This window comes from Eschscholzia californica, unplaced genomic scaffold, assembly GCF_041429995.1.
Source record: "Eschscholzia californica isolate CP2 unplaced genomic scaffold, dmEscCali1.0.p SCAF_5, whole genome shotgun sequence".
In the NCBI taxonomy this organism is placed as follows: domain Eukaryota; kingdom Viridiplantae; phylum Streptophyta; class Magnoliopsida; order Ranunculales; family Papaveraceae; genus Eschscholzia; species Eschscholzia californica.
This window is the reverse complement of record NW_028238472.1, coordinates 8,392,882-8,414,257: the sequence shown is the minus strand read 5'-3', so window position 1 is coordinate 8,414,257 and position 21,376 is coordinate 8,392,882. Positions and strand designations below refer to the sequence as shown.

Here is a 21,376-nt window from a genome sequence, read left to right as displayed (position 1 = left end):
TATGTGTGAAAATTTCAATTCCCGCCAGGTATTATTCATCAGTTGACTTCTCATGGGTGATTGGGTTTCAGTATTTAGGGTTTAAAGTTTAGAGGGTTTCGGTGTTTAGGGTTTAGAGTTTAAGGGTTTAGGGGTTTAGGGTGAAATCAGAAAACTCTCTCTTTGTGCCTTTTCCTTTGATTATCATCTTCTTCTCTCTCCCACACTTTCTCTCTCTCTGTCCCTAAAAGATTGATGAAGCAGAAAACTCTCTATTTCTCTCTATAAATTTTGGGTAAAATTTCCCTCTCTATCTCTCAGACCGCAAACATGTTTCTTGTACACAACTTTCTTCCTTGTACACAAATATGTTTCTTGTACACAAATTTATTTCCTGTACACAAATAAATTTTCTAAATATTTCTGATTGTAGTAGGAGCAGTAAGAATGTAATGCAAGTATATTACACATAAATGATTGTAGTATCAATTTTCTGAACATTGTCTTCGGAAACAGAGCTTAACATGTGTTACAAAATTGGACTATTTTTGCTTATTTCACTTCACATATTTGTTCTGGGAATATTCAAATGTTGAGTGCATAGAATGTTGTACGGAACATTTTCTAATTTTCTGTAAATTATTCCGAAATCGATTATATTCTTGTACTGGGATTTTTTTTGAAAGATTCATTCCGAAATCGATTATATTCTTTCATAAATCGATTATATTCTTTCATCAGAAAAAAAAAACAAGAAGGATTCATTCCGATCGGATTCGATAGAGTAAAACCGTAACTTTAATGGTGTTTAGTATATTCCATGTACACAACTTTATTCCCTGTATACAAATGTCTAGTACATTAACCTAATGGACAGTACACAAAACAATTTCCAGGAAACAAGAAAATTTCCAGTACAAAAATGGTTAGTAAACAGAACAATTTCCAAGAAACAGAACAATTTCCTGGAAACAAGAAGAAGGATTCATCTTTCATCAGTAAAAAATGAAAAACAAAAAGGATTCATTCCGATCGAATTCGATAGAGTAAAACTGTAGCTTTAATGGTGTTTAGTATCTTCCATGTACACAACTTTATTCCCTGTACACAAAGATTTTCTTGTACACAAATGTCTAGTACATTAACCTAATGGCCAGTACACAGAACAATTTCCAGGAAACAAGAAATTTCTAGTACAAAATTGGCTAGTAAACAGAACAATTTCCAGGAAACCGAATGATATCCTAGAAACAAGACAGTTTCCAATACTCGTTAATGTTAATTATGTACAGTAAGCTTATTTCAGTTCAGGTTCCTTTTTGTTTCCTTGTAAACATGTTGGTGTTTAGTAAATCGTCATGTTTCTAGAAAAATTGATGTTGTTCTGTCACTTTGTTTTTTTTCCCTTGCCTTCCGAATCTTTTTTTTTGTTCAAGTAGACTTAATGATTTCAATGTAGAAGATTCAAATTCAGTCTTCCAAATTTCATATGTTTGACATTCAAACTTATATAGTCTACATTTTTGCGTAGGAAATTATCTTGTTAACTAGGAACAATTATGTTTACAGAACGGCTATCCAGTTTACATGGAACAGTTCTGTAAAAGATGTTCTAAGTTATAAATCATAAAAGATGTTCTAAGTTACAAACCATAATAATGTCACAATAATCTGTTCTTAAGAGAGCATAAAAAAACAAAAAGTCAGACCCAATTTCGAGATAATGAAACTTTTAAGATTCTTCTGCAATCCTCTGTCTCCACCCGTCCTCTAACTCATTCAATATTTGGTAGGTTACGTCTACTCACTTTCTCCTAACTTGGTCTCCATAGTCTTCCCTTTGGGAGCACTTAGTTGGGTAGTTTGCTTGGATGCTTTGGAGGAAAATTTCCTCCAACTTCAGCATCACGTAGAGTCCACAATCAGGACTGTAATATTGCAAAGGAGAACTAAAAATTTCTCCAACTTCCAGGCTGTACACAGTCAGATTTATCGGAAACAGATTAATGCACACGAAACTCAGAAATTTACCAGAAGCTTACCAATTTTCCAAACACTTAGTAGTTTACTAGAAACTGAGTAATGCACAATGGAAAACAACGGAAAAAAATTTAAAAAAAAAATCCTAATACCTTGTCCACCCATGGTTCATGAATTCTTGCATCAATTGCTTTTCGTTTTCTTGCACGTAAGGCCATAACCCCCCTTTGGATAAGTAATCTTAATCTGCGTCCATGTATTCCTTAGTGAATACTTGTACGCCTTACTCAACTTTGAAGCCAAGTCCTCAGGTCTGTTTTTTGGCTCATTGGGGAAGGGAACTTCAAGGACTATGAGAGTTGTCTTTTTCTTTCTGCTTACTTCTGCTTTATCCTCGGTCATTTTTCGCTTTCCTTTTCCTTTTGTTTCACATGTTATGCTTTCTTCTTCAACAACCTGGAAAAAAATTCAAATCAGTCACATAAGAAACCCTTGAATTTTCTGGAAATCAACTTGTTTACTACTACTTTATACCATTGTACAGTAGTCAAAGAAGATACAGAAGGTAAATGATGGAAACCATCTAGTGCACAGGAAACCGTTCAGTGTACAAGAAACCATCCAATGTACAAGAGACCATCCTGTGTACAAGAAATCATTTGGTTTACTCGACACAGATTTCACCAGCCAAACATTTTACAGAACATTTTAAGTGCATAGTTGAATTTTCCGGCACCACCGGTAAGCTATCATCTTGTGAGACCTGTAAAAATTACAAACCACTCACATCTTTGTGTTTCATAAAGAAAACTTAACTACGGTAACCATTCAGTGTACAAGAAATCAATTGGTTTACTGCAACTTTTTTGTTGTACCAGAAATCAACTGGTTTATTGCAATTTTTTTGTTGTACCAGAAATCAACTGGTTTACTACAACTTTTTTGTTGTACCAGTACACAGTAAAATTTTCTGCGAATTCCTCTTTGTATATTATACAACTTTATAAAAAAAACTACAAACCACTCACATACAGAATACTTATTGATGGTAATCATCCAGTGTACAAGAAATCAACTGGTTTACTAGAACTATTTGGTTGTACCAGTACACAACTTTATGAAACAGATCAATGTATAGGAAATATTATTATGTACTAGGAAATAAGTTTATGAAACAGAAAATAGTTAAAGTTTTCAGTTACATACCTTTTTTCTAGGGCTCATTCTTCGACTTACTTGTTCTTCAAGAACAGTTTTCGATCTGCTAGACCGAGGTTCATCAATCGATACTTTCTTACTTGATTTTTTTGATGTAGTAGGCTTTACCATCTGTCCAAAACAATGTAATATCACACAGTAACGAAATCTCTTAGTTGTTCATGATATAGAGATAGATAGAGAGAGAAAAAAATAATTAGAACATTAGGGCTTTTTGAATGAAAAATTACCAGAGAAAATAACAAAAACTTATGTTCATGATATAGAGTGAGAGAGACAGAGACAGAGAAAACCTCCCTTTGATTTCTTCAAAAAACTTCACAGTTGGTTTTAGGGTTTCCTTGCAACTCCCTTCTTCAATAAAAAGGATTTTAGGGTTTCCTTTTTGAACTGAAATCAGGTGAAAGAGGGCTGATTTTAGAGTGATTTTAGGGCTTCTGTTCTTAAATCTTCTTAAATGGCTGGTGGTTTTTGAGAGAGGGAACGGTTTTTTGGAAGAGATAATGGTGGGTTTTTGGGAGTTGATTGAAGTTAATTGAGGAGAGGGAACGGTTTGGAAGATTTTTTTGCTGGAGTAAAGGCGTGGGAGAGAGAGAGAGAGAGAATGATGGGGATGGGACGCCTCCACCTGCAACAGTCACTTCCAGCCGATTTTTTCAGATTTTTTCGCGTTTCCCGGGCAATTTGAGTGGCAAAATTCGTAAATTTTGAGTGGCATGATTTGTAATTTTTGAGTGGCACGAATCGTAAATTTGTTATAAAAGTAAGGGTATTTGGTTGGTCCCAATTTGGATCTGACACGGAGGACCTCCTTTATATTTTTTCCCAACTTTGGATTGGGCCCTTATTTTGGGCCTAACTTTGGGCCTTACATCCATTCCCTAAAAAAAAAAGGGTCCGTGGGTATAAGGTCCAAAATAATCTTCTAAAAAGATTTATGATCCAATCTTCTCAAAACATGGATATTTAGTCATTTTGCTTAATGGACGAAATTATCCATACTTTACAAAATACATACCGTCCATGTCCCTCGTTCAAAACACGCGGGTGTTAATGAAGTCGGGGGTTAAAGCGTATTTTCCATCTTTTTCCAGCGTGATTTATGGGATTTAAAACAAGCAACGAATCAATCCTTTCTCTCTTTTCTCAACCGTTTCTGAATCAAAATCCAGATTCAAATCTTTTCAAAACCGAAACCCTAAACAATCGTACGCACATCGAATTTGAATCGAAACGATGAAATACTATCCTTTGTCTCCATCTTTTATTGAATCTGTGTATATGAATCAATCATTTCTCTCTTTTCTCAATCGTTTCGGAATCAAAATCCAGATTCAAATCTTTTCAAAACCGAAACCCTAAATAATCGAATTTGAATAGATCAGAAAACAATGTATTTCATCGTTTTGGTAATGATTACTCACAAAAAATATTAGGGTTTGATTCGAAAATCTTGATTTTGGTAATGGTTTATAATCGGTAAAAACCTAATTTTTATTTGAAAATCTTACTTTTGTTTGAGATTTAGACAAATTTCAGTAACAAAGTACGCATACTTTATTAAACATGTAATGTAATTTTTGGGGTTTAGGGTTTTATTTGAAAATCTTACTTTTTGTAATTTATGATAAAGTATGCATAATTTATGTATAATGTTATATATATTGTATCTAAGTGTTTATGCTTTATGCAACATTTATATTTATTACAGGTCGGAGCAAGCTCAACCACCAAGAAAGGGAAAACAAAAGAAAATACTTGACTAATTTAGAATAAATTATGCAAACTTTACGAAACATAATGATACATTTATCAAAAATAATAAAATTTTATTCATTAGATTGTCAAAAATAGAACCGGAAGTACATAGTAGATGCGGTAACCGAAGAAATAAAATCAGTTATGAACATAGATTCGCATTTCAATGGTGCCCACATGCACGCTTCATTTGCTATCTTCAACATGACACACATCAGTAACACGGTTCAAATCATTTTTTAAGAATTTGAAATCATGCCCTTTGTTGATTCTATATTGCCTGAAACTCCATCTGTAAATATCTTATCCAACCCCTCTGATTTCAGTGTGATTTGCTTTTTTTGATTTGATGATTCTACTTGAAACTCCATCTGTGATAACAAATGGAGAGAGATTAATACATATAAATTTTATAGAAAAGCATATTTTTTACAATAAATGACATGAACGTTTATGTAAATTATATATAATTTATTTCAAAGTACACTAGATTTGCATAAATAAAGCGAAGTTATTCTAATAATGAAACGAGTACTGTTTTGAGATTAAAACATACATAATGTTCTATAAATTACGCATAATTTATGGACAATAATATAATTTTCATGATATTCCTGATAAAGTATATATAATTTGTTAGAAAATACATATATATCATGTTCTCATTTTGAAAAACCTCGTACGGGAGATGTTTGCATAGTTTACTGTAAAGTATGATAATTTATGGTAAAGTACATGTACTGTTAATTCTGTTATGAGGAACCGTACGAAAAACGCACGTTTCATAAATCCGTACAGATTGAAAACCAGATCTGAAGAAAAAGTGTGAATATCATTAGGCTTAAATTGCAAATCTAAAGTTATCTGATATGATGATTGATTGCAACAATAAGTATACTCGATTTGTAGGAATCAGTAATGAAGGATTATCTCATCAATATCAAAAACATTAATGAAACTTTAAGAGAGAGAGAAAGACAATAATAACATACTCGATTTGAAACAGAATCAGTAAAGAAGAATTTTGTTTACCTGATTAACAATTAAGAAGATGATTTTCAGAAGCTCCAATGAATATGAAACAAGTTTTCTGTTTTAATGGAAGATTTTCAGTCGATTAAGATGTAGAGAGAGAGAGAGAATCAACTATAATAAACTGAAACAGGATCAGAAAACTTTTAAATTGATTTTTGTTTTACCTGATTAACAATGATGAAGATGATTTCAGCAACTCAAATGAATATGAAACAAGGTTTCTGATTTAATGGAGGATTTTTCGATTAAGATGTAGAGAGAGAGAGAGAAAAAAAAAAAAACCAGAAGGTTTCGGTTAAGATGTAGAGAGAGAGACAAAACCAGAAGGTTTCGGTTATAGAAAGCTAATGAAGATCACGGTTTCTTAATATAAAAACGTGATTGGAGAGAGAAACAGGGAGATAAAAATGGAAAATATATTTGGTGATTTTGATCTTATAACTGTTTTTATATTTAAGAAAGGTTAGTCTAGGTATTAATATTTAATAGTTATTCTCGGGATTTGTGTTTTCTCTCTAGATTGAACCAAATAGACCAGATATCTATTTGTAATATTATTTTGGTTTTTATACCCTTTATGGGATTAGAGAGGACTAAAAGTCCTATTAGGGCCTATTTTTTGGGCCATACACCCAAAAATTCTAAAAAAAAATGTAAACAATATCATTACCACAGTCGAAGGGAGTTTGGAAGATACAAATATTTTTTACACGAAGAAAAATCGTGCAAGGAAAATATTGAATTTTGTTAAAGGATGATTTTTTGTAACTTTGAACAATAAAGCATAAAGATCATATAAAAACTTTCGTAAAAAAAGAAAAATAACTTGGACCAAAGACTAAATGACTTTTAGAAAATAAGGTCGAGATCTCCTGTAAAAAGTAAATAACTTGTAGGTTTGCGTTTCAGACTCCCGAACACTAAGGAAATAGAAATATAAAAATAGAGTACACTTTAATTTATATCACTAATGTATCATCCATTAAATAATGACGTTTCGTGATTGTTTTCTAAAAAATTAGAAATATGTTATCTACTATAATAATTCTTCTTTAAAAATCTCTCTTATCTCTCTAATTTTGCTCTTTCTTTCAAATTTCTAATTGTTCTCACACAATTTTTCCGCTGAAAGGTCAATTATTCTAGAAGTTTACTCGTACTAGTTAACATTATACTCTTTAAAGTGTACAAACATCTTCTAAATTGTAAAATACAATTACGAAGGTACCGTTGATTATCTATATTTTCTTTCAATTTGTTTTCGTGTTGTATTTTTGTATTGCCTGGAATGTTTTCGAATGTATTGAAGATAATCAAATGTAAAAGACAATTAAAAAAAATAATCTCTCAAAATTTGTAAGATATATGAAATTTTTTAAGACATTTGTGGTACTTACTTTAATTCCTTTCATGTTGCATTTGGTTGCAGGATTCCTTGGTAGGATTCCCATTAAAAGTAGAATTTAGTAGGAATCAAGATTCTTTGGTCTCTTTAGCTACCAAAAATTCCATGACTCTTTAACCCTACAAATTCTTAAGTGCAAAATTTGTATTGGACAAAAATCGCACCCTACCCCACGGTTTGCTAAGATTTTGATTATTAAATCCAATTTCAAAATTAAAATTACCGAAAGAACATATTTCTTTAAAAACTCTCTTTCTCCAATTTTTTTTTTCTCGATTTTCTTTTTACACGAAAATATTTTTTTTTCAAAAATCGTTTTCTTGAAAAACTCTCTTTCTCCAAATTTTTTTTATCTGAAATCGTTTTCTTAGAAACTTTTTCTACCTGATTTTTTAAAAAACGCTTTTCACGAAAATCGTTTTTCTCAGATTTAAAAAAAAAATGATTTTCGTGAAAAAACGATTTTCGTGAAAAAACAATTTTCGTGGAAAAACTATATGCGTGAAAAAAAACGGTTTTCGCGAGGGAAATAGTTCACGTGAAAGAGTTAAAAAAAGATTCAGGAAAAACGATTTTCTTGAAATTAAAAACGATTTGCGTGAAAACACTTTTCGGTAAAGCAGATTTCGACCTTAAAAACGACTACCGCAAAAAAAAAAAAATACTATAATAGTTAAAAATAATAATTTTATAGATGCGTTTTAAAAAATTCAAATAACTATGAATTTTAAAATTTTCACCGGTTACCAAACAAACCAAGGAAAATCCTTTGGTTCATGAATTCATGAAATCATGAATTAGAATGACTAATGAATCCACATATTGGTGATATCTTCATCCAAGCACACCATGAATATGTTTTGGTTATGTATATTTTTTTTATATTGTATAAAATATTTGGAATATACTTTGACATAATCAAATGTAAAAGTCAATTTAAATAATCCCTCAAATGTACATATCATTCATAAAATATGAATTATTTATTGTTGAGAATGATGGATTGGCATTGCTAAACGTTAGATGAACAAGACAGACAGACTAATGGCCAACTGCAAGTCTCAACCAAGTGGTCCCTCAGCTTGGGACCCATACACTTTAAATGATTTTGGAGTTTTTGACAGATAGCGATTTGTACTACAAATACTTTGATTGATGGACTAGAAATAATTGTCTTCTCCTTTTGTTCATGTGACTTAGCCAATAATAGGATGTCTAATCTCACACAGAAACTCAACTCATATGTATTATTTAGGAGTATGTGGAATTACAACAATCTCACATAATGTCCCATGATTGAGTCTAGGAGGGGTTAATAGCACCTGTTCAAAGTGCTAGGTCCCCGAATTACACGTGAGACCTCTCACAATTTGTGAGTAATTCATGGGCCTACAACACTTTGAACGGGTGTTATTAACCGCTCCCTTGATTCTACTACACTCCGTGACGAACTATGCATACCTATTTATAGTTCTTGTGTTAGAGAGTCTATCTCTATGTGTACCAGTTTTGGAATTATTTATCAACTTCCCAAATGGAATATATATGTTTTTTTTAGAACGGAGTCTAAGAGAGTAAATTTCATTGATATTGATACATCATGAAGTTGGATAAACACTTTACACGTCAATCAAGATATCTTGGGTCCTAAAAGTCTAAAAGTTCCTAGGACTGTCCTAAGAAGCTTGAAAACCCATCTATTCTTACCTCTACTTTATCTATTATCTAAATTACATGTAATAAATCTTGATGATAAACTGTTTCTACCGAGACTTGATCTCAAAATCTCATATACTTAAGAGGAAGTCTCCAACCACTGTATCAATGAATAGTGGACTAAATAACAAATTAATGAAATCTCACAAATTTGTAAGTTCTAAAATAAATATTTTTTTTGTAAATACCGACTTTCATGACTCATAACATAATGGACATAAATAAATTATTGTAACAAATTAATAGTATATATTATGTTGTTATTATTATTATTATTATATTATATAGTTATTATTGTTGGACATAGTGGACCTAAAAAATAAAAATTAATATCAGAAAAGGAATAAATTAAGATAAATGATGTTGGGCTATTGTCGAGTAAACTCAATTATATTTGTCGAACCATAATGATTTGAAGGAGAGGGTATGGGATTCCATAATTTGCATGAACCAGAAAAAATAAGAGAATATCATTTTAATATATAATAATTCTTGCTGCGTAGGATCATTGTCAAATTTTCTCATTGAGATGACAACACAATTTTTTTAATTTAAACAACTCTCATTTTCAGTTCTCTACGTTTCTTTTAATAAAGTTTATAATAATTTGAAAAATATCTATGGGCCGACTACTATTGCCATCTGTAGTATTTGTTGGAGCAAATCCAATGGGGGTTCTCGTCTCATTTCCGGAACTTCTGAAATTTTGGGTTACCACCTCAAATTTGTACGTGTGATGTATGTGTGCCAAATTCTAATTCTATTTCAACTATAAATTATTAGTTTTAAATTTAAAATTATATATTTCCTTGACAAGTTATGTTTTGTTTGATTATCCACATATTTGTATTTTGTTTGGTTAAACATCTAGATACTATCTAAGAAAATCAAATATTTATAAAATCAACCCGTAGCAAACTATTTATAAACTACTGCAAAACATTTGTGAATGACTTGTAAATCATTGTAACCTATTCGTAAACCTTAAATCATCGATAGATTACTAAATATATTAATTTAATGAATTTCTAAATGGGCACAAGGAGCTGAAGAGTAAAAAAGAGCCCCTGAATCATTAATTGTTCTTCGTGTCGTTCTTGTTGAGATGCAAGTTTAAGATGTTATTTTGTACTAATTCTTTATGATATATTATTGAATTGACAGATTTGTGTTCTCTGATTTTGATTAATCTATTCTCTTTTAATTGCAAATCAATAAAATATTAAATTTGTGATAACTATGTAATTAAGAAATTATTGAGAATGAACGAATTCTCTGTGTTGCTTGAATATGAACCACGACATATATTTACAATCAAATAAGAATAAGGCCGAATAATTGCAACCTATGCTATTTAGAATTACCATATATGGTAATATCAATAGTAACAAAATAAAGAAAACAAGGAAATGCAAACGTATGCGTGAATCCAAAATCCAAATTAAAAATGTATGTTATAATCAAGTGAGTGATTCGTGTATCTTTACCCCCTCCCCAAGCCCAACGTCGGAATCACATAGTGAAAGCTTAGGGCACAAAACTCAATCATGTGATTTAAGCAATCCTTTGGTGAAGACAACAATGATTTGGTCAATATACTTAGTTTGAGAGTGGAGTATGGCTAAGGCGGAAGCGGAACTAGGATTAGTTAGTTACGGCTACCCTAAAATTTAAAATCGAATAAGGGTTTCTGTATCGAGCTACGCAAGGATTGGGCTTCGTAGCGAGTTGATGCCTGAATTGAAGAGAATTCCGCTCCAAAATAAACAAATAAAAAATTGCAAGAAATTGTGTAGGACGTGGATTGAACCTGGGACATCTACATGGAGGTACGCAGAAATTGCATTACCAACTGGCGGGTATCAGTTTTGTGGTATAAAGAACCAATAATGTTAGTTGTGATTTTGCTAATCTATTCAACCATGGAGATTGAATTTTTCTAAATGGTTTGCGGTTAAAGCATTAGTTATGGTTTAGGGCATTCTGTTGAGCCAAAAAAGTATCTTCGAAGTAACGAAAGTCGAAAGAGATTTTTTGTTATTTCAACGTGAGATGTTTGACAAAGAATCTATGGTGTTAACTGTTAAGACTAAGTTGAGCTTGTCCTTTCTAGTAGCAGTTATTTCATGGCTTAGTACAATCTTATTTTTTGACAAAGAATGGATGGTGTTAACTGTTAAGGTTGTTTGACAAAGAATGGATGGTGTCAACCCATCCCCATGCCCCTTCTTATTTTTTTTTCGCATCGGTCATGGCTAGACTGCCACTGGAAAGGACAAGCTAGGTTAATCTAGGTCCCTCCCGCGGTTCTCCAACTTAGCATATGTTCCTTCTATAATTCAGTAAGATGCTGTGAAAACTCGTCCGGCGAATATTGGAAAGGAAAATCCTACCATGCACCATGGACAAAGATCAAAGTCCATGAGATATGTGAAAATGAGAAAACTAGAATAATATCAGAAATTCCGAAAAGAGGAAAATGCTTGGCATAAAAACGAAGGAAAAACCGTCACGTCTATAGGTCAGTAGAAGGTGGATCTAAGTCATCTCTGCAACGTATGCCCTGAAACGGGAAGTCTGCAGAAGCGAGTTCAACACCTTGATCTCTGCTATGCTAAAAAAAATGTCGATTACGCGGAATGCTAGATAACGCTAGATATCCTCGTGCCATATCGACAAGATACGATCATGACGGTGATAAAAAAGATTAACGGTCATGCCACATGACCTTCATTAAGCTGATGATTCACCACCGCCATACAAACCTATATAAACAACACAAGTTTTTCCTGAAAAGGGATTTGATCCTTAACCTTTAATTTCTCATCAACTTTTAACCTGAACACTGAACTAACTTGAGCGTCAAAGTATTTTTGTAGATACTCCCTCCATCTAGTCATTCAAGACAAGGAGAAACAGTTGAATAAAAGGTAACAAAGCGATTTTGGATGATATATTTCCGAGAAGCCACTTTCCGATCTCATCGAGTAATAATTTGGAAAAGTAATCTAAACGCTTTGCCTATAGGCCGAACTTGCTTGGTGGTTTGGATTTAAAAAGTATCTTCTGAGAACTAACACTGGCCATGGCCGACCCTAAGATTTCGGAACCCCAAAGCAAGTTTTAAAAGTGTGGCCTACAAGCATGTCACAAGAAAAAGAAATTGTATATCAGAACTTTCTACATTTTCCTTGCACATAATGTAAGGTTAAAACATGAAATTTGTGGTCATAACTTGCAGTCTAAATCGAACGATCTTATTAAACTACTCAGAAATCGGCTCGGGTTCGGGAAAGCCTTGTTGGTCCTTAGTCAATCTCCCAATCAAGTGGTTCAACGAGTTCCGAACTCGTTTGAGTCGGTAATTATTTTAATTTGAAACAATATTAGAAAATGATTCTCTGAAGAAAAAAAAAAATTAGAAAGATTCTCTGAAGAATTTTTTTCTTTCTTTTTTTTGTACCTATGGTAGTAGTGTTGGTTTGATGGTGGTTGTGGTGGTGGAGATTTGGTAATGTTGAGGTTTAGTAATCGCGGTCGTCGACATGAAGTCGAAGTTGGGTTGTTTAAACTCTCTAACATGTTATCCATCAATTGAGCTAACGTAGACTCCTTGCTGTATTTTGGTAATTTGTTTTATAAAAATAAAATACATTAGGCCCCCCTTTATTATTTTGTTATAGTTTTCTGGGGGGTCTTTTGGCCCTGGGGGACCGAAGCGAGGCTTTGCTCGCTTGTCCCTTAGGACCAGCCTTGACACTGGTTGATGATGAGCTCTTCTTTATGTTGGTCCTCCATGTGTCCTCCTTGGCCCGGAGGACCAAAAACGAAATTTGCTCGTCAGTCCTAGCTAGTTAAGCAATTCCCATTTGATTTTAGTTATAAGTAAATGATTATATGTTGAGACTTGAGACCCTATATTAACATCTAGCTTTGGGTGTGTTTGATATCTCCTATTTCTATGGAAATAGGTATTTCCACCATTTGATACGAAGTGTAATTCCATGGCTTTAATTCCCTAGAGAATTTATTTCCATGAAATAATCCACTTTTAATTCCTTGCTCCCCCCCCCCTCGGAATTAGTTTCCGTGGAAAGTCAAAAATTAAAATCAAAATATTTTAATATATTCGGATACTTGAAACTTAATATTTATCTCCATATATGTTCAAAATGACATTTTTACTCATAAACTTTAGCAAAATAAATTTTTACTAATACATTGGGCAAATGACATTTTTATCCTTCTTACCAAATGACATGTTTACAAAGTTGTCAAAATGACATTTTGGATTTTTATAGTCAAAATTACATTCTTACCCTTTTATAATGCCAAATTGACATTTTACCCTTATGTTGTCCAAATGACATTTTTATCCTCGTATAATATCAAAATGACATTTTTACCCTAAAATTAGTAAAGTGACACAAGGTTATATAATTTTAGAGTTAATTCCTATATGACCCCCTACTTTGTGACCAGCTTTCTTTATGGCCCCATTTTTTTCGTAAATTCAAATATGGCCCCCTATTTTCAGGTAAATGTCATTACTACCCTTCTTAATCTAAATTTAAAACTTAAAAAAAAATTATTTCCACTTCACCCCTCTCTCTCTCTCTCCAACTCACCCCTTTCTTCTCCGGCAAGGTGGCTGGCCGGAAAATTTTCCGGCCACCTTCAAACCTAAAAAAAAAAATCTCTCTCCTCTCTCTCTCTAAAATATTTTTTTTTTAAATCTCTCCTCTCTCTCTCTCTAAAACTCCTTTCTTTCTCAAACTCTGGATCTGTCTCTCTCTAAGGCATCATCCAACAGTACCCATCATAGTGAAAAGCAAACCAGGCAATCATAACTCTCTCTCTCTCTCTCTCTCTAAGTTTTTGTTTATAGAATGCATAGGGTAATTCAAGTTAGAGATTTGATATATTTTCAATTGATTCATATAGGGTTAAAATTATGTTGGATTTGTTTGAAATAATCATTTGTTCCTATACTCAATTAGGGTTTTTTTTTTAGATTCTGGGTCAATCCCTTGTTTCAGAGATGATCTTAAAAACTTCATCTTTATTCTGTTTTTATATACTATACAATAACATATGATTGATTACTTCCCATTTTTTCCAATTACCCAGAGATACAGAGAGAAATGTTGAATCTACATTAATTAAATGATTAGTACCACTACAAGAATTGATTAGTTACTACCATTAGATTAATTGTTCTCTCACTGTTGTTGTTTCAGGAATTCCATGGAAATTAGTTACTGTTGCTGTTCACGAACAGCTCTCTGTTCGTGAACAGAGAGTGGAGAGATTTAAAAAAAAAAAGAAATTTAGAGAGAGAGAGGAGAGAGAAATTTTTTTTTTTTAAAGTTTGAAGGTGGCCGGCCGGAAAATTTTCCGGCCGACCACCTTGCCGGAGAAGAAATGGGTGAGTTGGAGAGAGAGAGGTGAGGGGGAAATAATTTTTTTTTTAATGTTTTAAATTTAGAATTAAGAAGGGCAGTAATGACATTTACCTGAAAATAGGGGGTCATATTTGAATTTACGAAAAAAAGGGGGCCATAAAAGAAGCTGGTCACAAAGTAGGGGGCCATATAGGAATTAACTCATAATTTTACAACATAGGGGTAAAAATATAATTTTGAAAACATAAAGGTAAAAATGTAATTTAGACAACATAAGGATGAAAATGTAATTTTTGCAAAAGTAAAAATATCATTTAGACTACATAAAGAGTAAATAAAAACTCTTAATTGAATATTATATTCGTAGAAGTTAGTCATCAACCAAATAACGGAGTTCGTAATTCCATGAAATAATAAATGACTACCAAACGAAAGAACTCTTATTTATACGGAGTAAATTCCCTGGAAGACTTTCCATGAAACTCTTGTATTTCCATGAAATTGTTTCCCTGATATCAAACACAACCTGATCTTTTGAGATAAAGAAATGTTTGTTTTTTTAATGGATTAATTCTAATTTTATTTCCAATTTGTAACCAACTCGAAAGTTAACCTTCCTACATGCTCAGTGTTCCAACCTAAAATTATGCTATATGTTTTCGTCAGTCAAAATTAACAGTCAAGTATTCTCAATTTCAAAAGTTGTTTGCTCTCTATTCTTTCCCTCTTTCTCGCTAGAAAGTTGTCGGCAAACAGTCGGTGGCCATGATAACGTTGTTCACCATAAAAATGGTAATTGAAACTCTCTTCTTCTTTTTTACTCTCGTCATCACCAATACCGCCACTATTTTTTTCTTTATACCCCTAGATTTGGATACGAACCAGGGCCATCTTTGTTTTTCTACCTTTTTTTTTCTTTTCTCTTTTGTTGGTCAGTAATTGAGGTCAAATTAAAATTAGCCGTTTTTAATGATATGAATTCAGTCTGATTCATTACATCACTGATCTTCCAAAAGATATGGAATGAATGCAATCTGGATATATAATGTAGTGAATTGGGTAGACATAATCTAGGAGGAGACAGGAGTGAGCGTCAGAGCATGGACGCTGACTTTTTGATTGTTCCCACACGGCAGCCAGCACCCAGTAGGTACATGCATGTATACAATAACATGCATTGATTCAGATTCTAAACGTACAGACTTCATTTTTATTTAGGATTTTTGAGGGAGAGGACCAAAATTAGCCCGGTAAATTAGCTTCCGCCCCAGCCCATGTCCGAATTGCGGGAGAGGTCCAAAATGTCAGATCCATCTGACAATTCCTGTTTCTAAGGGTTATTCCCTTCCCGTTTTGCCCTGCCTGCTTCTCCCTTACCTGCCTTAATGGCCGATTGACATGGCAATTAATGAGCCGAAATTGTCAAATCCGGAGCATTAAATGAGGAGAAAATATCTCCAATTTTATTTCCTTCCCTCTCTAATCTGATTTCCTTCCCTTATCTCCCCGCCCAAATCTCTCCTTTATTTTCTTCTTTCTCTCTCTATCCTCTGTTCTCTCTCCTGTAATGGCGCCATTTTTTCATCCAAATTTTTGGGTTGAAATTTTCTGTCCCGCTCAAAATCTATCAACTGTTTCTAGCTCTATTTATAGACAGAAGCTCATCATCTTTTGAAAGACCAACTGTTACTGTTCTTCCACATCAGGTTAGTGATTTTAATGTTCATCATCTTCCTGGCTTGAAGGGAACTCTAGTGTTTTGCCTCACTCATCTTCTGCCATGAATACTCCTTAGACCCAAACAAAAACAAAAATAAAAACAAAAACAAAAACAAAAACAAAAACAAAAGCATTTAAACTCATCTTCTAGCCTTGAATGGTATCATTTAATGTTATCATTTTAATGTTCTTAAATCTCATCTTTTAGCCTTCAATGTTATCATTTAATGTTTCTTTTGGTCCACTGCTCTTTAAAGACAAACAGTTAGACACTACATTTCATTCATATTTGTTTTGCTTGACTGTCCCTTTCATGTTTATGCCCTGAATACTCCTTAAACAAGAACAAAAACATTTAAACTCATCTACTTGCATTGAATGAAGTAATTTCAAGTTGATGGATGTACTTCCAACAGAGGTCACCAAAATGATGAATATTAGGATCCTTTGAACAACTCCTTCGAAACTAATGATTTACTGTAACACTAGTTCATTGCCCACCAATCAAGTACTTCAAGACACCACCCTTAATGAATTTGTATATTTACTAGTCAGTATACAGTTTCCTTTTTGTTTTATAGTTGATTGTACATTTTGTAGTTTCTACTTAGTTATATAGTGTTTGTTCTTGGTCAGTTTTCTGTACATGTTTATATACAGTGGCCAAGTTTACCGTACATTGTTCAGTTCCCGTTTTGCAATATGTCTGTACTTTCGTTTAGTTAACTTTTGCAGGTCGGATTGCATATCTCTAATCTTAACACGTCAACTTTGAATCGGTATATTTTCATTCCTTATACTTTCGTTTTTATTGTTCAACTATACCGTACATTTTCCCGTTCCTTATCCGTTACCCCGTTTCCTCTTCGTTGGATAGTTTACAGAACATTCTAAAGTTCCCGACTTTCTCTTATGCAGAATGAACAGAGAAGAAATGTCGTCCCAGTCAAATGAAGAGTCCATTCGTGAACCAGAACGTCAATTCTTCAGTCTCCACCCATCAAGTATCTCAAGATCACCACCCTTAATGAATCGGTATATTTTCATTCCTTCGTCTTTGGATAGTTTACGGAACATTCTAAAGTTCCCGACATTCTCTTGTGCAGAATGAACAGAGAAGAAATGTCGTCCCAGTGTAATGAAGAGTCCATTCGTGAACCAGAACGTCAATTCTTCAGTCTCCACCCATCAAGTATCTCAAGATCACCACCCATAATGAATCGGTATATTTTCATTCCTTATACTTTCGTTTTTATTGTTCAACTGTAGTGTACATTATTACGTTCCTTGTCCGTTATTTAGTTCCCTCGTGGTTTGATAAATTACAGAACATTCTAAAGTTCCCGACCGTCTCTTATGCAGAATGAGCAGAGAAGAAATGGCGTCCCAGTCAAATGAAGATTCCATTCGTGAAGCAGATCGTGATTTCTGCAGTCCCTACCCATCAAGTACTTCAAGATCACCACCCTTAATGAATAGGTATATTTATTAGTCAGTATGTAATTCCAGTTGTGCTTTATAGTTGGTTGTACATGTTGTAGTTCCCACGTAGTTATACAAGGTGTGTTGTACTTGGTCAGTTTTCTGTACATGTGTCCTTCACCTCTGTACATGTTCCTTCACCTCTTCACCTTATTCCTGTAATTATTCAGGTTTGAACTTGAATTCTTCCCTTCGAATGCTTCAAATTTGTCAAGATCATCACCCTCAATGAGTACAGAAGCAATGAATCGGTACATTTTCATTCCTTATATTTTCAATTATATTGGTCAAGTATTTTGTACAAATTTAAGTTCCTGATCCGTTCGCCTGTTTCCTTGTCGTTTGATAGTTGACGGTACATTATTCAGTTCCCTTTTCCTATATATCTATATATTTCGTTAACTTATGCAGGTTGGAATGTGTTTTTGTCATGCCTAATTCTTCAATTGTGCCTCGATCATACACTTCAATGATTCCACAAGAGTTGAATCGGTACGGTACTTGGTGTGTTATACCTTTTTTTACTGGGAGTTGTAAAATGTCTGGTTCCCAATTAAATGTAAGGTTAGTTTTTCCGTTCCTGGTTTTAAACTTTGTGTATTTTTGTAGGTCGCCCAGTGATTTCTTCTTACCCCCGCCTTCTAACCATGGTGATGGTTCCACTGCTCTTGTCAGAAGAGAACCTCTCCGGTCTGAGAGTTGGCCTGAAGTATTCACCCATGAGGGTCAAGAATTTCCTGGCGGTGTGATTGCATTTCGCCAGGCTCTCAGTCGATACTCAATCAAACACGGTTACAATTATGTGTTTGTGAAGAATGACCGCGATCGTGTCACCTGTGTTTGCAAAAGTACAAAATGAAAGTGGAAAATACACGCGGTTGCTCCTCTTAAGTCGAGATCTATGTTTATCCTGAAAGCCTACAACCCCGTTCACACCTGTGAAGACTTCATCACTGGTGTACGGAAACCTCGACTATCGACTGAAGCTGTTAGTTTATTGATTGCAGAAGACATTAGAGAAAACCCTACCAAGAGCACGAAGGATATTGTTAGTTCCTTCAAAAAAGATTATGGTATTAAACTGAGTTACTACTACTCATATCATGCTCGAAATGCGGCAATTTGTATAGGATTTGGTGATGAAGCTGATTCCTATGCAAAACTCTCCTGGTATGTTGATGCTCTGTCACGATCTAATCCTAACAGTCATATCGATCTGGAAGTTGATGAAGAGTCGCATCGTTTTGTAAGAATTTTCATTGCTCTTGGAGCATGCATAGAAGGTTACAAGCATTGTAGACCTCTGATATTTGTTGATGGTACGTTTGCTAAAACAAAGTATAATGGATGTATTCTTGCTGCAGTTGCGAAGAATGGAAACGACGGTAATTATTCTATTTCTCTTGAAACTGTTCCCTGTACATTGTGTAATTGTCAGAAAACCATATAGTTGTCTGTTCATTAGTTAGTTCCCGAGACATGCTTACATTTACAAGAAACAGTAATGTATATACTCAATCATTGTGTTGTACGCAGGTTTTTTCATTCTTGCCTATGCTGTTGTTGATGTAGAAAACGATCACAACTGGCTCTGGTTTTTTGGGAACTTGAAGAAGTGTATAGATATTGGTGAATCACTTACTTTTATGTCTGATAGGCATAACGGTATATTAAATGGTGTTCGGAATGTATTCCCATCGGCCAACCACTCCTACTGCGTGTGGCATTTGCGGAACAACTTGAATTTACGAGTTAGAAATGGTGCCAAGAAGTCAGATTATTTTCAGTCATTGATGTTCAAAGCGGCTCGTGCACTTACTGCCTCGGACTTTAGCAAATACACTGGGGAGATTTGTGTAATGGGTGGGGCTGGAGCTGAAGCTTTTTTGAACTCAGTCGACCCTGTTCATTGGGCAGATGCCTTCTTTCCAGGGAAAAGGTACGGTTTAATTTGCTCTTCCTTGTCTGAGTCCTTCAATTCATGGATCCGAGACGAGAGAGTTATGCCAATAACAGTCATGCTCGATATGCTGCGAATGAAGATCATGAATATGATGAACGAGAGGCGAGTTGAGTCATCTAGTTGGTCTACTTTCTTATGCCCGAAGGTAGATAAAGAAATGCAACTGCGTTACAAAGTGGCTTGTAGTTGGACGTGCGTCCAGTCCGGTGAAGCTCAATACGAGGTATTGTCTATGCCCTCCCATTCAGTTGATTTGGCGCTACGGACCTGCACTTGTCGCAAGTGGCAAGTAGAAGGCATACCATGTGAGCATGCGATTCTGTGTATAAAAATGAACGGTGGCGATGCCTCTTCATTTTTTGATTCCAATTTCACTACCGAAGCCTATTGTAAGACGTATAGTCATCCTGTTAAGCCTGTACCTACGTTTGATGAGCCTAAATCATATGACCCAGACACGATGATTCTTCCTCCTCTCACAAAGCGACGTCCGGGTAGACCTCGTACCACTCGAATTGAAAGTGCCGGGTATTTTCCCAAAAGACAGAGGGTGTGTGGCAGATGTAATCAACTGACGACCCATAATCGTGCATCTTGTAACGAACCAATATAGTGATGGGTTAGCACTCATGTGGATGATTTTGTTTAGCACTTCTTCAAGTGTCCAGTATTTTGTTAGCACTTCCTTTTGAAATGTAAGTTTCTTTTTGTTGTCTACTGTTGTATGTAGAATACATTTCAAAAAGTTTGATGTCCACCACCAAACGGGCAGTACATTGTAAAACTGACTGTACATTGTAAAACTGGAAGTAGATTATGTAATGCCTTGTACCTGTTATGTAAGTTGTATGTGCATTTGATATTTTCTAAGCATTGAGTACCTTTCACATCTTGTGTCCTTTGGTCGAAATTGTACATAATGAATGAGTCTAAGTTGTACAAGTTTTTACCCTTCAAAAAGTTTGATGTCCACCACCAAACGGCAGTACATTATAAAACTGCCTGTACATTAGATAACTGGCAGTAGATTATGTAATGCCTAGAACCTGTAATGTAAGTTGTATGTGCATTTGATATTTTCTAAGCATTGAGTACCTTTCACATCTTGTGTCCTTTGGTCGAAATTGTACATAATGAATGAGTCTAAGTTGTACAAGTTTTACCCTTAAAAAAGTTTGATGTCCACCACCAAACGGGCAGTACATTATAAAACTGACTGTATATTATAAAACTGGCAGTAGATTATGTAATGCCTTTGTACCTGTGATGTAAGTTGTATGTGCATTTGATATTTTCTAAGCATTGAGTACCTTTCACATCTTGTGTCCTTTGGTCGAAATTGTACATAATGAATGAGTCTAAGTTGTACAAGTTTTACCCTTCAAAAAGTTTGATGTCCACCACCAAACGGGCAGTACATTATAAAACTGACTGTACATTATAAAACTGGCAGTAGATTATGTAATGACTTGTACCTGTGATGTAAGTTGTATGTGCATTTGCCTTTCACATCTTGTGTCCTTTGGTCGAAATTGTACATAATGAATGAGTCTAAGTTGTACAAGTTTTTACCCTTCAAAAAGTTTGATGTCCACCACCAAACGGGGAGTACATTATAAAATTGACTGTACATTAGAAAACTGGCAGTAGATTATGTAATGCCTTGTACCTGTGATGTAAGTTGTATGTGCATTTGAACATAAACATTGACAGTAA

At 34.1% G+C, this 21,376-nt stretch overlaps 1 protein-coding gene and 3 long non-coding RNA genes across 4 annotated transcripts; 2 read left to right on the top strand and 2 right to left on the bottom strand.

The window, feature by feature from the left end:
• Nucleotides 1-1,575: 1,575 nt before the first annotated feature.
• On the bottom strand, nucleotides 1,576-3,290 carry LOC147536792 (uncharacterized). Its single transcript, XR_015225647.1, has 4 exons — nucleotides 3,166-3,290; nucleotides 2,494-2,722; nucleotides 2,112-2,415; nucleotides 1,576-1,952 (listed from the first exon to the last, which is right to left on the bottom strand). It is a non-coding gene; the product is annotated as an uncharacterized LOC147536792 (long non-coding RNA).
• A 1,749-nt stretch (nucleotides 3,291-5,039) lies between these two features.
• Nucleotides 5,040-6,272, bottom strand: LOC147536791 (uncharacterized). The gene is made up of 3 exons (XR_015224958.1): nucleotides 6,135-6,272; nucleotides 5,968-6,025; nucleotides 5,040-5,306 (listed from the first exon to the last, which is right to left on the bottom strand). It is a non-coding gene; the product is annotated as an uncharacterized LOC147536791 (long non-coding RNA).
• Nucleotides 6,273-16,939: 10,667 nt separating this feature from the next.
• Nucleotides 16,940-17,421, top strand: LOC147536790 (uncharacterized). Its single transcript, XR_015224905.1, has 3 exons — nucleotides 16,940-16,994; nucleotides 17,134-17,250; nucleotides 17,322-17,421. It is a non-coding gene; the product is annotated as an uncharacterized LOC147536790 (long non-coding RNA).
• Nucleotides 17,422-17,593: 172 nt separating this feature from the next.
• LOC147536789 (uncharacterized) lies at nucleotides 17,594-20,273 on the top strand. The gene is made up of 6 exons (XM_086639940.1): nucleotides 17,594-17,694; nucleotides 17,868-17,948; nucleotides 18,109-18,189; nucleotides 18,307-18,545; nucleotides 18,642-19,082; nucleotides 19,234-20,273. Exons 1-6 carry the CDS (start codon nucleotides 17,594-17,596, stop codon nucleotides 20,271-20,273), a joined length of 1,983 nt encoding a protein of 660 aa, XP_086496066.1.
• Nucleotides 20,274-21,376: the final 1,103 nt, after the last annotated feature.

Excerpts from the sequence above, each read along its gene's own strand:
- LOC147536789 (XM_086639940.1), top strand. The coding sequence starts at position 17,594 with ATGGCGTCCCAGTCAAATGAAGATTCCATTCGTGAAGCAGATCGTGAT. Across the intron at positions 17,695-17,867 it reads TCACCACCCTTAATGAATAG|GTTTGAACTTGAATTCTTCC; the intron begins GTATATTTATTA and ends GTAATTATTCAG. Across the intron at positions 17,949-18,108 it reads AGTACAGAAGCAATGAATCG|GTTGGAATGTGTTTTTGTCA; the intron begins GTACATTTTCAT and ends TAACTTATGCAG.